Source organism: Cucurbita pepo, chromosome LG02 (assembly GCF_002806865.2).
Source record: "Cucurbita pepo subsp. pepo cultivar mu-cu-16 chromosome LG02, ASM280686v2, whole genome shotgun sequence".
Lineage (NCBI taxonomy): Eukaryota > Viridiplantae > Streptophyta > Magnoliopsida > Cucurbitales > Cucurbitaceae > Cucurbita > Cucurbita pepo.
Genome location: NC_036639.1, coordinates 12,529,630 through 12,545,643, shown reverse-complemented (window position 1 = coordinate 12,545,643; position 16,014 = coordinate 12,529,630). Strand labels below are relative to the sequence as shown.

The following is a 16,014-nucleotide window of genomic DNA, read 5'->3' as shown; positions in this document are numbered from 1 at the left end:
TTACGTGGGTCCTTTTATTATTATTATTATTATTATTTATTAAAATATCACAATTTTAAAATTTATTATATTTTAAACCTTATTCGATAATATTTAATTTAGTATCGTTATTTGTTTGTTTTTAAATAAATTAATGGTAAATATGCTTTTTTATGTGCTTTTTGTATATTTTGCAAGTTTTAAAAATTAAAAAATTTACTTTTCAAAATTAATATTTATTTATGAAATATCTATAAAATATTTAAATTAATAAATAAATAAAAAACACCTCATTCCGAATAAATGGAGACGTAGCCACAGAATTTTTATCCCAGTTTTCTTCTTCTCCTCCTCCTCCTCCTCCTCCTAATCTTCTTGCAATGGCGGCGGCGGCGATGATGGCGGCGGTGGCAGCGATCGTAGTCTTGACACTGGCTGCAAGCAACGGCAATGCTGCTTCTCTAAGTCGTTCGAACTTCGGCAACGAAACCGACGCCGGTGCTCCATCGACGTGGTGCGACCGTCGCACCGAGGAGTGCCTTGTCGGAGATGACGACGTTGACGGCTCAGATTTTCTAAGCCTTGCTTTCGTTGATGTAAGTAGGATCTCTGGGCGGACTGGAAATGAGAACAGACCAGTATGCGATCGGCCGGGTAGAGCTAGCTGTCTTTACCCGAACCCTAGGACCTATACGGGAGAACATCCTGGCACATACAACCGCATCCGCCCATAATCCACCGGACCCTAGTAATTTGAAGCGGGTTATTTCGTTATCTACTACCTGTTGTTGAATATTATTGGCCGTAAGTTCTACATTGGTTAATTTAGTAGAAGATCGTGTGATTATAAATGAGGAATACTATTTCCATTGGTACGAGGTCTTCTGGGAAACCTAAAGCAAAGCCATGGGAGCTTATGTTCAAAGTGGATAATGTCATACCATTATGGAGAGTCGTGTTCGTCTAATACTTGTGTCGTTTGAATGTATCCGATCATTTTACTTTGTTTATGGTTTGGCTTCTACAAATTATGTAATTATTGTTGTTTTGTGGTTATTTTGACTTTCAATATCCGTTCGGGCATCAAATTAAGTCGTTAGTAGTATCGAATCAATAGGTGCAACTGGATATCTTTAATAGGTCTAATTTGAGCACGATCACCATCAAACTTCCGGTTGTGTGCTAATAAATTAAAAAAAGAAAAAAACTATGATGTGTTGAAGATTCCAAAAAATTGATCGAATTTTTAAATAAAAATAATTGTAAACTTAATTGAAGTCGGGTTCGATGTAAAAATTATCTATAAGTCTCAAAATTTTCTCTTTTAATGGAGACGCTGAGTAATTTTATTTTGAAGCATTTTTTTTTTACCATTTAAATAGTAAAAAATGATCGTTTTGGAGTTGTGACGGGTGATATTGACCATTTAGGCCTAAAAATCAAACTTAGATATCATGATTTGAGAAAAGTGAGCAAAAACGTGTAAAAAAAAAAATATATTTTTTAAGAAATTCCCGTTGCACAAAAATAATTGTTTTACAGTTGTTGATGCAGATGAGTGATAACGATCACTAACCCTAGAAACCAAGCTCAATGGTCAGAGGGTGATGTTTTAGACCGTGTTTAAAATCGTGAGGGGAGGAAAGTAAAAAAAAAAAAAAAAAACTATTTTGTAAAAATTTGTCAAGTTTTATCGTTTTTGTGTAGAAGTTATAAAATTGATTCAAATGCATTTAGAACGCGGTCGAGTTTTGAAGAACAAAGACATAATTTGGCTAAATGCAGAGTCAAAATGCCTATAATATGTCGTCACAATTGAGCCTAAATGAAACTTAGGGCTACAAAATTACAAAAAAAAATAAATAAAAATATGCTCGGGATTAAAGTTGAAGGATATTAATGAAATTTTGAAAAGTTTTGAATGTATTTTATTATTTTTTAGATTTTTTTTTTTTTAAAGTTGAAAAAGGATTTTTATACAAATTTTATTAATTAAACTTTTATTTATTAAGGTCATCCGAAACTCTTGGCGATACAATTCATTTTAGACACGGTGTAGAGTTTCGTTTCCGAAAGATTACAAGAGCTTCTTGGAAGCCATAGCCACTGGATCATCAAAAGCTTCAATTAGGATTCAATTCCGGCCCTACACCCACGGAACTGCAAGCGTTGGGTGAGTTTGATGATTCCAATTTCTTTTCCCGCTCATTGCCATTCGTTTCGTTCTGCGAATAGTAAATTTCTTTCGTGGCTCTTAGCTTTGCTACACACGGAAATGAAATAAATGAGATGATGAAAGAAATGGCGATTAATCAGTGTGTAAACGTATTTGGATGCTTTGGAAATGGGTTTAATCGTCGTTTTGGAGTAGTATAATTTGTGAAAATGCTGGTTTTCTTTTTTCTTTTTAATAATTTGATGAGGATTACTCTGATTATCTTGTATAGGTGAATGCTGATATATGTCTCCAGTTTTCTTTGTGTTCAAGAAACAAAATATTGTGAATACATTTGATTTAGTGAGTGATTAGAAATGGTAGGGCCAGATTATTGATATTTGGATGTTGATCAAGCTTGTTGACCTTAAGTTAGCTTTTAGCTAGTTTAGTTATGTAGTAGTGGTTTAACTAGATAGTTTTAGTCAGTTAAGTGTACTGAACTTGGATTCTTTTACAATTGAATATGGATTAATTGTAATTGGGGTTAAAATTCTTTTATAATTGAAAGGAATTGGAGAATTTTTCAAAGAACAGTACATTCCTTTGTTTGAACGGTTTGAATCCACAAGAATAAAGGCTTCTCGATGGTGATTCTCTTCAAGTCTTTTGCTGAATTTTCATTATTTTGATTATAAGTTTCATTTCCTGTTATAAAAACACTAGAGAAGAGGGCTAAATACATATGGCTTCCATCATTTTTTGGCAATGAGTCGAATATTCTTTTGAGGAACTCTGTTTTAGCCTTGCTATTCTTTCTATGGCTAGTGGTATGTTTACATTAGAATTTTCATATTTCCTTTGATAGTTTCTGATCTTCATATTCTTCATTGGTAGGAGGAGCCTACCGATATGGAGATTTATGCCCCAAGGTACAGATTATTTTCTATCTAAGAAAATTATTGTTATGAACTTCTTAGTATCTTGTTCACTTGGCCTTCAATTATAGACTGCTGACTCTAATTTTTGTGCACCTTCCACAAAAGTTTGTTGATTATCTCTATATCTAAGACCTGAAGCATGTTATGTATCCACCCCCCTGCAAATGTTTTAGTTTGGTCTTTGAATATGGATGTGATTAATGAAGTTCTCTGTTATGTCTATAATCATGAGCATCAAATCATTATGTTCACTATGTTTGAGACTTTTTGCGAACCTGATGCCATTATTACTTATGTTACGATCTTGGTTAGGAGTTGTCTGGAAAAGCAAGTTTTACTGAGTTTCAAGATTGCAAGAAAGTTAAAGAGGGAAAACTTGAATAGCCCTTCATGCAATATTACAACCCGGAGCTTTAGGATGGGTTCTGGCATGTTGATCCATTCTTGTGAACCTTCTGTGATGACACGTCCTCAGAGTTATTGGATTCAAAGAAGACATTCATTGCCTGTCACTTCTGAGGAATCTTCAATGCAATCAAAAGATCTTTCCCTAGATGTAGAGGAGATTGAAAGTGCAGAGGAACTTTTGGCTGAACCCCTTAGCAGCGAGCAGGTAAGTGGAGACTAAGTTCAGAATTTAATGCTTTCATGATTAAGAATGATGGATACTCCATTTATAGTCTGCTAAATAACATAGAATGGAATCAGTTACTACCTATTTCTTATTGTTTCTCCTTCAACTGTTGCCCCAGAATCTTTCTTAGAAATTTTTTGCTTTCATCATCAAAACTTAGAGTGCCCCCTTTTTCCATAATTTATTATAGCTTTAAATTAGTTCTATCCTTGGTGTCGACTTTCTGATGGAGTTTAATGGTGTTTGGGTATTGATGTATCTTTGCCTGTTTGTAAGTTTGAAGAGTTAGTGATTCTTGTCAGGCTTACATGATTTCCACAAGTATCTTTAAAAAAAAAGTTGGGAATGGTACTTTCATTAATCATACACATTGGAAAATGGAGGTAAAAGAAAATCAAAAGGGTTGCCATGGCTTAGGAATTTAGATGGTGTTTTTGGCAATGTTTCAAGAATGTTAGTGACACTAGGGTACATATTGGGGAAGGATTTGTATTGCGCAATTTTCTTTATCTCAAGTTTACAGGTCAAGTTTTAATATAGTGTAATAAAATTATGGATGCCGTCCTTAGGATTGTTTTTTTTTTAGATTACTCAACTACCACAGCAATTACTGCTCTCTCGGTTCTTGTGGCTTGATTTCTTCCCTTTTTTCTTCAATTTTCAAACTTCTGCCCAATTACACCTTTTTCACACTTTTTTTTTTCTTCAAATTCTCTTATTTACTCTTAAATGCTCCATTCCTACAAGCTCAACAAATAAATGCGTGAAAATAGCCAATAAGTTCTCATAAAAAAGTGAAAATTCACTATCAATATGAGATGATGGGTTCAAACTTTTGGCCACCTACCTACATTCTGAAAGGTGTGTAATAAAGCAAACAAAATTGCATTGGGCATTTATCTAATGCTGAGGCTATTTTCCTTCTATTCTGTAATGTTTCTTTTCAGAAAGCATGATATCCACTTTTCTATCTGTCCAAGAGCTGAATTGGTCTTAATTGACTACAGCTAAATGCATTGTTGGCTAATTCAGAAAGAGAGAGGCTTGTGAAAAGGCTCAGTCATGCTAATCAACAGAACCGACTTCTCAAACGACAGGTGTAAAGACACATGAAATTTTTTATGTTACAAGTATGTTATAGAAAATTTTTACCTTTCATTACACAGATTCATGATCATTTTTCTATTATTATTTATTTTGGTGATCATTTTTTATGTTGACTATATCTTCTCTTGTACTGGTTTTAGATAGATTGTGCAGATTAACTACAAAACCAGAATCAAAATTCTAAAAGTAAAACTACGACCAAGTTAACGTTTAGTTCCTCATCTATGGACAGTATTTGTCTGATTAATGTCTGCAATAATTTAAGCTTTTCAATCAAGTTATATTGGTGGCACTTTATATCTCACTAGTAAGATCCTTATGCTTCTTCTTTTTTTAAAAACAGAACAAAATAGGATCCTGAAGAGAGCTACAATATCTATCTATCCTTTGTAGTAATGCTCTCTATTCTTTCTAGCCAAATTCCCCAAGAAAATGTGTGAGATCCCACATCGGTTGGAGAGGAGAATGAAACATTCCTTATAAGGGTGTGGAAACCTCTCCCTAGTAGATGCGTTTTAAAATTTTGAGGGGAAGCCTGGAAGGAAAAGCCTAAAGAGGACAATATCTGCTAGGGGTGGACTTGGGCTTGGGCTTGGGCGGTTACAAAATGCCTTTTATTATAAAAAAAGAATACATATACGTACGGTAAATTTTATGTCGACTCTTGGGGAATTTGAGATAGTTGGGGTTTTCTTATTTCCTTGATTCTGGTAAGATATAGTATTGAGGGATATTGAAATTTTAGTGTAGCTAAAATATTGGGTATCAGCGAGGGAACGGAAAGTCTAATAATAGTTTTATCTTCTCAGCTGCGTGTACAGGACAATGATTTAGTTAACTTTAAGACCGAACTTGCTGTCTTGGACCACGAAGTTGAGGTTAGGCTTCTTTCTAACCAATTTATAGCCCCCTAGAATTTGTTTAGTCAGACAATAATCATAGAAGTTGTAATCTTCTTTCATGTATGTATTATTATGAAAAGGGTTTGATCAAACTAGCAGAAGAAATAGCACAATCTGGTATTCCAGAAGGTACGAGAAAGATTAATGGGAAATACATTCAATCTCACCTTCTCACAAAACTAAAAGGTATAATGAAGATTCAAAGCTTTAATTTCAGCGTTAATGAGTTTTATTACCTTCTTTCTGCACTTGTGTGTGAAATGACGTGTGCTGCCCTCGATGAAAGTTTTTCATCATTACTCAAAAACATATGTTGACTAGTGATTATTTTTCTGGACTGTTCTTTCTTTAAAAGCTGTTCATAAAAAGATAGAGAATCAAATAAAGGATGTGGATTTGGTGCAATCAAAAGAAGTTCCACTATTCTGGTATGGAATGGCTGAGGTAAGAACAGAAAATTCTCATTTGTTTAAACTTTCTTCCTATCTGAAAGGAAACTTGCTTTCTATATTCTAACATTGATTGTTTCCTTTTAATAAAAAGCATCAATTTCATTAGGAAAATGAAATATTAAAAATAAAATGAAAAATGAAAAAGGCCAGGCTAATGAAGGTTACAAGAAAGCCTTCCAATAGTTTTCATAATAAAAGATAAAATAACTACGGTAACTCTATGTGTGATTCGAGGTACTCAGAGTCTTTCTATTGAGTTTACTCCAGTATAAACTATGAGATCCCACATCTATTGAGGAGGAGAACGAAGCATTCTTTATAATAGTGTGAAAACCTCTCTCTAGGAGACATTTTAAAAACCTTGAGGGAACTACGAAAGGGAAAACCTAAAGAGGACAATATCCGCTAGTGGTGAGATTGGGGTATTCAAATGGTATCAGAGTCAGTCACCAGATGGTGCGAGACACTGGTCGGAGTAGGGCTAGACCCTCTCCATAGTAGATGTGTTTTAAAACTGTGAGACTGACGACAATACGTAACGGGCCAAAACGGACAATATTTGTTAGCGGTGGGCTTGAGCTATTACACTAACTAATTGCTAATATATTCTCAATGCCCTGATAATATTCTTATTCGTTGCAATTAAGTAGGACTCAACTAGTTATATTCACCTATCCCAGAAGCTAAGATGTTTAAATCTGTTCTTCCACTTACCATTATTGCCTTCATTCTAATTATTTTATCATCGTCTTTGAATAGAGTGTGCAAGTTATGGGAACTTTTGATGGCTGGAGTGTTGGGGAGGACTTATCACCTGAATACACCGGTGCTTACTCTAAGTTCTCAACAACTTTAAGGCTTAGACCTGGAAGGTATAGTTCTTCTTCACTGCCTTTCTCACCTCTCTTTCATTATTTTATAGAAAATCTTGTTAATTTATTAATAATTTGATTAGTTTTATGACCAGTATTTATATAAATTGATCGACCATGGGAGTCATCAATTAACGGTTAGATTATAAGTGTACTCTTTGAACTCTTAGGTTTATGTCCTAAGAAGTACTTGAACTTAAAAAAAAAAAAAAAATTGTCGAATAGGCTCAAGACTTGTTAGGCATGAGATTGAGAATTCTTAACGTTTAGAGACTAAACAAACACAACTTTAAAAGTTCATAGACTCATTGGATACAAAATTGCAAGTTTAAAGCTTACGTAACGCTTCTTAAAGCTTGTAATTTTACTTAGAGTAACCCATCATGTGTATTATGTTTGAAGGTACGAAATCAAGTTCTTAGTGGATGGAGAGTGGCATCTATCACCAGAATTTCCCACCGTTGGCGAAGGCTTGATGGAAAATAACCTGCTAGTTGTGGAATAGTTCTGACGTCAAAAGACTCATAAATCATATAATCATGTGTACTTAAATAAAGGTTACAACATATCATGCACTTCAATGAAGGTCTTGCTCCTTTAACCAACTTTTTTCATGATTATGAAATAAAAAACCATGAGATATTATCAAGAGTTAAACTTAGAGAATGATTTTTAAGTATTTAATTTCTTTAGTTCATATGAAACGACATGATCAATGCGATTATCCAACAACATGATAACATGATTTTTATTATAATCCAGTAGTTAAATGTAAAATATATTATTTATCCATAATATATTGATGTACGAGTTACGAACAGAACTATCGGATGAAATTTATGATACTACTGAAAAAATGTTTTTTCAACTTTGTTACGTTGCATCTTTGAATTGGAAGTTCGTTGTTCTTTGTTACAAAGTTATTCAATTCAGATAAATTAATTTGAAAAATAGTGACATTCCATCAATAGATTTTTTGTCTCCAAATTCTAATGTAATTTATAGTTTGGCGTGAATTTAACTGACATTTACGCGTTGAATCCAGAAATTCAGATTTGATATTCTAAAAAAAAAATAAAAAAAAAAGGGATAAAAATTACATTCATCGAGAGAAAAAAAAATAAAAATGGAACTTATACCCACGAAGGAGACAAAATTACACGCTCGAAGGTCGGGTCGCCATGGATGACGCAGAAGCAATTTGGGAAGAGATCGAGCGGTCTGAGAGGTATCGAATCGAATTTTCTTATTTTTATACCATCAACGCATGGTCGCTCAACAGTCAATCGACTCCTTATGTTACGGTTCGTTGATGGGCTTTGCAGCTATCTTGTCTGCTCCACGTATGAGGAAGCATTAGAGATAGCTTCCTCTGTTTCGAAGCGTATTTCTCGAATGAAAACTGGCTGTAAAAATGATATGTTGGAAGCAGCTGGTATGGTTTTGGTTCAATCTTTGAAGGAACTTGGAAGGTAGTGTTCTTATAACTAATTTCGTACATTTCATGTGGTTGTATTTTTAACCATATCGATTCGAGTTCTTAAGCGATATTTATAGACTATGATGTTTGTTGTGAAGCCTATTGATGATCTTGATTAATACATTGTTAATTGTAATAGGTGATGTAAATATGGACCAATATCAAACTGTTGTATTACTTTATTAGTATTCTTCATTGTTTAACGGACAGTGTTCTTATTGTTCATTGATATTGAACTTGCAGGACATCTCGTATAGTGGATGAGCTCAAATTATCATTTTCCTCTGTTGCAGCCATCCCGGTTAATGTTCTTTTAACTGGGTAATCTCATCTTCTGTCAATAATAACGTCTAGCTAGTCTTGTAATTCATTTGATTCTTCTGTTCGTTGATTCATCATGTGAGTACGTATCAATGATCATTATTGGAAAATATAAAGACTTTGGTCAATGATCTAATGTTTTAATACATGCTGAAATACTTAGTGTATCTCGAAGAAGAACATGTACATTGAATTATAAATCTCTCTCTAGTCATGAAATAACTAGATTTGAAATCGCTAGTCGATGATGTTATAAATCAATTGGATGGCTGGAGGGAGAAGCGTTGGACGTCGTAGAGAGAAGGTATCATCTACTTGAGCAATCTGTTAACATTCCTTCCTTAAGCTGTAACGGCCTAAGCCACCCACCGCTAGCAGATATTGTCCTCTTTGGGGATTTCCCTTTCGGACTTACCCTCAAGGTTTTTAAAACGCGTCTGCTAGGGAGAGGTTCCACACCCTTATAAAGTGTGTTTCGTTCTCCTCCCAACCGATGTGGGGTCTCACAATCCACCTCCTTCACGGCCCAGCATCCTCGCTGACACTCGTTCCTTTCTCCAATTGATGTGGGACCCCTTCGGAGTCCAGCGTCCTTACTGGTACACCGCCTCATGTCTACTCCCAAGCCCACCGCTACAGAAATAACCTCAATATACCCAAGCTATCATGGCTATAGATCATAACTTGGTGGCCTTCTATCTAGAAAATTAATGCTACAACTTTCCGGATGTTAACTTGGTGGCATTCTATGAGGTTTTAAGTATGGTTAACTGTTAGTGAAAGAGGGATTGATTGAATAATTGATGAGAAGATTGAATTATGAAGAGCAAGAATGCTCCATATTTATACAAGAATACAAAATATATTCAGAAAATCTACCTAAAAATCTGGAGAAAATCTGGTAACAAACCAGTAAACAAATCAAAATAAAATCTAATCAAATCAAAACTAAATCAAATAAAAAACTAGATCTAACGCCTAACTAAGATTTAATTAGATACTAACTGACAGTAATCTAAACAAATACATGATCTTTAACACTCCTCCTTGTTTAGATGCTGTGAACTCCAAGCTTTTTTCTAAACACCCATCTTGCTCAAATTATTTTTCTGTTTAGAGGTCGATCAACCAACTCCCAGATTTTGTTTTTCTCGATCACTGAAAGCTCCTCCTCGGACAGGTGCATCATCAACCAAAGCATCTTGTCGTTCATCTTTAGACTCTTCTAACATGCTACCAAAGATTAAATTGTTTGGTGCATTAGAAATCAGATTCACCTTCGTCAGTTCTTCCCAATTCCATTGCTCATTTCCAGCAAAATGAACATCTTGGCTCACAATAACACAACTAATGTGTGGTTCAAAAACTCTGTAAGCTTTGGATATAGTGCTATACCCAACAAAGATGCTAACTTCTGACTTTTTGTCAAGCTTATCACGCTCGACCTGTGGAATGTAAGTGAAGCAAAGACACCCAAATACTCTAAGGAACTTTAAAGAAAGTTTATAACCATACCAAACCTCAAATGGTGTCAAGTTCTTCACAGCTTTTGTTGAAATTAGATTTTGCAAACACATAATAGTGTTTCCTGCTTTTTCCCAAAAACGTTTTGGAAGATCCTTCTCATGAAGCATGCATCTCGTTATCTCCATTATGAATCTATTCCTCCTTTCATTGACGTCATTCTGTTGAGGAGTGTATGGTGCTGTCAATTGATGTTCAATTCCAGCCTCTTCCCAAAACCTGCTAAAAGTTTCTAAAGTGTACTCCTTGCTATTATCTGATCTTATAGTCTGAATCAAGCATGCACTTTCATTCTTAACTTTGGCTTTGAATTTCCAAAATACACCCGCAACTTCTGACTTTTGCTTCAGCAAGAATATCCAACACATTCTCGTTAGATCATTAATAAAAGCAATGTAATAAAGATTACCATTTAATGATGGTGTTCGCTGAGGACCACAAAGATCAATATGAACCAGCTGCAGTTTTTTCGAGACTCTCCATGCCTGTTTAGGAAAGGGTTGCCTATGTTGCTTCCCAAAAATACAAGCACGGTAAGGAGGCATGTCATCATCAATGTTAGTGAGTTCTTCTACCAACTTCTTTGACTGCATCTGAAGCAAACCTCGATGATGAAAGTGTCTAAGTCTTTTGTGCCAAATCTCAGTGGCACTAACTCTGGATATAAAGGCCGTCGGATTTAGAGCAAAGCTTTTTCCTTCCATTTTGACATTGAACAAGTCTTTGCCACTAGCATCTTTGATCAAGCACTGCTTATTCTCAAACAACACTTTATAGCCTTTATCAAGTAACTGACCAACACTTAAGATATTTTGATCAATATTAGGCACAAATAAAACATCTGGAATAAATTTTGTACCTTCATAACTTGTTATAGCTACTGTGCCTTTACCCTTGACTTCCAAGTGTTCACCATTGCCAATCCTCACTCTCTTATCTTCTTCGGTGTCTCTTAATTCCTCAAAAGACTCCTTGTCATATGTCATGTGATTTGTGCACCCACTGTCAATCAACCAGCTCTCGCTTGATTCTTTGCTTGAGGAAGAAGTGACCATACACAATTGATCTTCTTCTTCTTCTTCTTCTTGATCAACTACCTGTGCATCTACTTCTTTCACCAGATCTTTGGCTTTGCAGATCACAGCTTCATGTCCAAGTTGATTGCATTTGGAGCAGAAGGCGTCAGGTCTTCTCCAACACTTGTATGGTGGATGACCTTTCTTCTCACAATGGCGGCAAGGTGGATAGGATTTTTTGAAACCTCCTTCTTTTGTCTTCTGATAATTGGCAGATGAATCTCCATACGTCAATTGATTTTTGAAATTTTTATTGTTTTTATACCTGCTGCTGTCTTGATGCTTAACACGTAAGGCACCTTCAATCACTCCTTCTTGCCTCATAGACCTCCTTTGCTCTTGTGCTTGTAAAGCATTCAAGAGCTCTGTAAGAGAAATCTTTGACAAGTCTTTGGTGTTCTCCAGAGTAGTAATGGTGGCTTCAAACTTCTCTGGAACAGTGACTAGCAGCTTCTCAACGATCCTTGAATCATTTAAAACAGAACCAAGCAATCTCACCTTGTTGGCAATACTGAGAAGTCTGTCAGAGTACTCTTTCACCGACTCTGACTCCTTCATCTTCTGCAACTCGAAATCCCTAATCAAATTTAGGGCTTTCATTCCACGAATCCTCTCATCTCCTTCATATTCGGCCTTGAGATAATCCCAGATTTCCTTTGCTGTTTTGAGGGACATTATTCGCATGAAGATCATTTGTGATACAGCGGCAAATAGGCAAGCTTTCGCCTTTGATTTCCTTGTCTTCTATTCCTTCTATAATTTGATTTGTGCTACAGTAGGATTTGCTGGAAGCGGAGGAACCTCGTAATCCTCTTCTATTACTTCCCAAAGATCCAAGGCCTCCAAATAAGTCTCCATACGAACTGCCCACATTTGATAATTGTCTCCATCGAAAATTGGTGGTGCAACAGCGGAAAAACTGGATTCTCCTCCCATTTTGATCTCACAGATCCCTTAAGAAGATAGCTCTGATACCAATTGTTAGTGAAAGAGGGATTGATTGAATTATGAAGAGCAAGAATGCTCCATATTTATACAAGAATACAAAAGATATTTAGAAAATCTACCTAAAAATCTTGAGAAAATATGTTAACAAACCAGTAAACAAATCAAAATAAAATCTAATCAAATCAAAACTAAATCAAATAAAAAACTAGATCTAACGCCTAACTAAGATTTAATTAGATACTAACTGACAGCAATCTAAACAAATACATGATCTTTAACATTAACTGATGTTGCTGTGGGCAAATTTTAATGGTCAACTTTACCTTGCTCAATTTCACAGGGCATGTCTTCAGATCTCAGAAGGTCTTTCTGATATGAAATGTTTTCTAGCAGAGTTCCTTAACGAGTGGAGTTTATCGAACGAAGAAATCTATGTTCTTGTTGGCTCAAGAAACATCGATGACAGAGAACATTGTGATGGGCATGCTCTGTTGACTGTTGATGAATATCTCCAAGTTGTTGAAGTTTACCTACAAATGCCTTTAGCGATAGGTTCGAAGGATATGGATCTTGCTGTCTCTTGGGTTGAGAAAGCTGCTTTACCTGAGGAAAAGCGTCAGGTAAATACTTGTTTTTCATGTTCCAATGAATGCCATTTAAAAAGTTCAACCATTGGATTTGGCATCACAAGGTTTATGTTGATTGCTGACAATTAAATATGAAACATGTCTGAGCCATGTTATTGTGCCTATCCTTGGTTACATATATTCTTCAGTGTAGCATTGGATCTTTCTTTCTTTTTCTAATTGATCTCCTGCATATACAGCTTCCTAATGTCTATGCTATTTTCTCAATTTTCTCAAAGAAATGTGGGAATTGTGATATCCCACATTGGTTGGGGAGGAGAACGAAACACCCTTTCTAAGGGTGTGGAAACCTTTTCCTAGCAGACGCGTTTTAAATACCTTGAGAGAAAGTCCAAAGAGGACAATATCTGCTAGCGGTGGACCTGGACCGTTAAAAATGGTATCAGAGTCAGATACCGAGGCGATGTGCCATGCGAGGAGGCTGTTCACTGAAGGAGTAGACACGAGGCAGTGTGCCAGTAAGGACGCTAGGCATCGAAGGAGGGTGGATTTGGTGGGGGTCCCACATCGATTGGAGAAAGGAACGAGTGCCGGGTGGATTGTGATATCGCACATTGGTTGGGGAGGAGAACGAAACACCCTTTATAAGGGTGTGGAAACCTTCCCCTAGCAGACACGTTTTAAAAACCTTGAGAAAAAGTCCAAAGAGGACAATATCTGCTAGCGGTGGGCCTGGGCCGTTACAAATGGTATCAGAGCCAGACACCGAGACGATGTGCCAGCGAGGAGGTTGTTCCCCGAACGAGTAGACACGAGGCAGTGTGCCAGTAAGGACACTGGGCCCCGAAGGGGGTGGATTTGGTGGGGGTCCCACATCGAGAAAGGAACGAGTGCCAGCGAGGACGTTGGGCCCTGAAGGGGGGTGGATTGTGATATCCCACATTGGTTGGAGAGGAGAACGAAACACCCTTGATAAGGGTGTGGAAACCTTTCCCTTGCAAACACGTTTTAAAAACCTTGAGGGAAAGCCCAAAGATGACAATATCCGCTAGCGGAGGCCGTTACAGAAATTCTCCTAGATTTTGAGATTTGGGATGAATTATTTAATCCTATCATTACCATCGTTGTGAGTATCATTGCACAAGTTTATGATCTTTGATGAACTAAGTTTGTAATTTTCCATTACCTTAAAACTGTTCTTGCTACCTAGTTTTTTGCTAAAAAAATTGTCAGATTTTTCCTTCCAACTTTTGGGTAGGTACTTTTGAGGAGGCTAGATTACTTGCAGTCTCTTAAAGCTGCTAGCTTGTCACAATCATCCCCTTCATCTTTGCTTAAAGATGACTGTAATGCACATTTATCTTCTTTAGAAGAACATAAAAAATCAAGAGCTTCTAAAGCAGCCGTAAGCCCTGGATACCATCAAGATGGAGATAGTGCTAATAATAGAGAATCGGTTCTTACAAAACCATGTTTTTGGCCGTTCCGTACCATGACTTTGAAGTTTGGAAGTACTCGGCTTGTGATATCCACTGGAAGGATTGTGCTTAGCTGCTTGTTAGTGCTGATATATTATCTATTGCGAAGGAAACTAGCCACTTTGAAGAGGTATGTTTGTGGTCAAATAAATAGCATAATACTGATCCTTCTCTCTGTTACTTGTACATCCATGTTAATTCTTTGCTGCATTGCTATATCATAGTGCTCAACGGGAAAAACAGAAAATACCAGAGAAATTAAGAAACACTAATGAAGTGTGCTACTCCCTTCAAGTATTTTTTGGTATTTTTAGAATTTGAAAGCATTGGTAGTATTATCTGATCGTAGTTTGATGAATAAAACATTTTGAAAAGTGATTTCATTGGGCTGTTACAAATGGTATCAGAGCCAGATATTGGGCGGTGTGCCAGCGAGGACACTAGGCCCTCAAGGAAGATAGATTGTGAGATTCCACATCGGTTGGAGAGGGGAACAAAGCATTCTTATAAGGATGTGGAAACCGCTCCCAAGCAAATGTGTTTTAAAACTTTGAGCAGAAGCCCAAAAGGGAAAGACCAAATAGGACAATATCCAATAGCGGTGGACTTGGCTGTTACAAATGGTATTAGAGTCAGACACCGGGCGGTGTGCCAGTAAGGATGCTGGCCCCCAAGGGGGATGGATTGCTTATAAGGATGTGGAAACCTCTCCCTAGCATATGCGTTTTAAAACTTTGAGGGGAGGCCTGAAATGGAAAGTTCAAAGAGAACAATATCTGCTAGTGGTGAGCTTGAGTTGTTACAAATATTAACGTTTACATTGAATGTGACATTATTATTTATTCTCAGGTTGGCTAAAAAACAAGCATCGTCCATAAAGAAAGCAGTGGTAGACTTATGGCAGCTTGCATTTTCATACCAAGTTAACCCTTTAGCTATGGCTCAACCCCTTTCTGGGCTATGATCAAGATTCTCAGTTCCTGTTTCAGTTGATGGATTATTTTATTTATTTATTTATTATTATTTTTTATTGTTATGAACTCGTCTGATAGATACTTGTGTTGATAAAATAAAATAAGACGAACACTGTCAAGAATTCATATAAATAAAAAATACATTTATTTGATTGTCACGATTCTTAGATGAACACGACTCTCCACAATGGTATGATATTGTCTACTTTGAGTGTAAACTTTCATATTGTCCACATTGTCGGGCTTCATTCTAACGAAGATAATATTCCTTTATAATTATAAACGCATGATTATTCCCAACACGGGATTTTCATCCAACAACGATTACTTCTAGTTAATTTTACATAATTTATTATTGTTAAATTATTTATGTTTATTAAGTCGAATTATCAAAATAGTTTTAAATACTTTTATTTTATTTCACTGATAATATACCTTAAATTAAAGATCTATGTAACGGCTCAGATCCACCGCTAGTAAATATTGTCCTCTTCGAGTTTTCCCTTTCCGGCTTTAAAACATGTCTGCTACGGGGAAGGTTTTCACACCTTATGAATGATGGTTTGTCCTCCTCCCGAACCAAT

The 16,014-nt window shown here is 36.1% G+C and overlaps 2 protein-coding genes across 3 annotated transcripts; both read left to right on the top strand.

The window, feature by feature from the left end:
• Positions 1–2,000: 2,000 nt before the first annotated feature.
• Positions 2,001–7,699, top strand: LOC111788563 (protein PTST, chloroplastic). 2 transcript variants are annotated; one of them, XM_023668933.1, is made up of 9 exons: positions 2,001–2,152; positions 3,032–3,066; positions 3,388–3,688; positions 4,717–4,806; positions 5,626–5,694; positions 5,799–5,904; positions 6,074–6,162; positions 6,930–7,042; positions 7,445–7,699. In XM_023668933.1, the coding sequence occupies exons 2-9, from the start codon at positions 3,047–3,049 to the stop codon at positions 7,545–7,547; spliced, it is 891 nt and encodes a 296-aa protein (XP_023524701.1). In that variant the 5' UTR covers positions 2,001–2,152; positions 3,032–3,046; the 3' UTR covers positions 7,548–7,699. The 2 variants fall into 2 exon arrangements, with proteins under 2 accessions (XP_023524701.1, XP_023524702.1); XM_023668934.1 differs by having other exon boundaries at positions 2,004–2,152; positions 3,003–3,066.
• Positions 7,700–8,141: 442 nt separating this feature from the next.
• On the top strand, positions 8,142–15,582 carry LOC111787535 (protein APEM9-like). The gene is made up of 6 exons (XM_023667528.1): positions 8,142–8,270; positions 8,368–8,514; positions 8,766–8,843; positions 12,732–13,011; positions 14,237–14,586; positions 15,306–15,582. Exons 1-6 carry the CDS (start codon positions 8,224–8,226, stop codon positions 15,418–15,420), a joined length of 1,017 nt encoding a protein of 338 aa, XP_023523296.1. The 5' UTR covers positions 8,142–8,223; the 3' UTR covers positions 15,421–15,582.
• Positions 15,583–16,014: the final 432 nt, after the last annotated feature.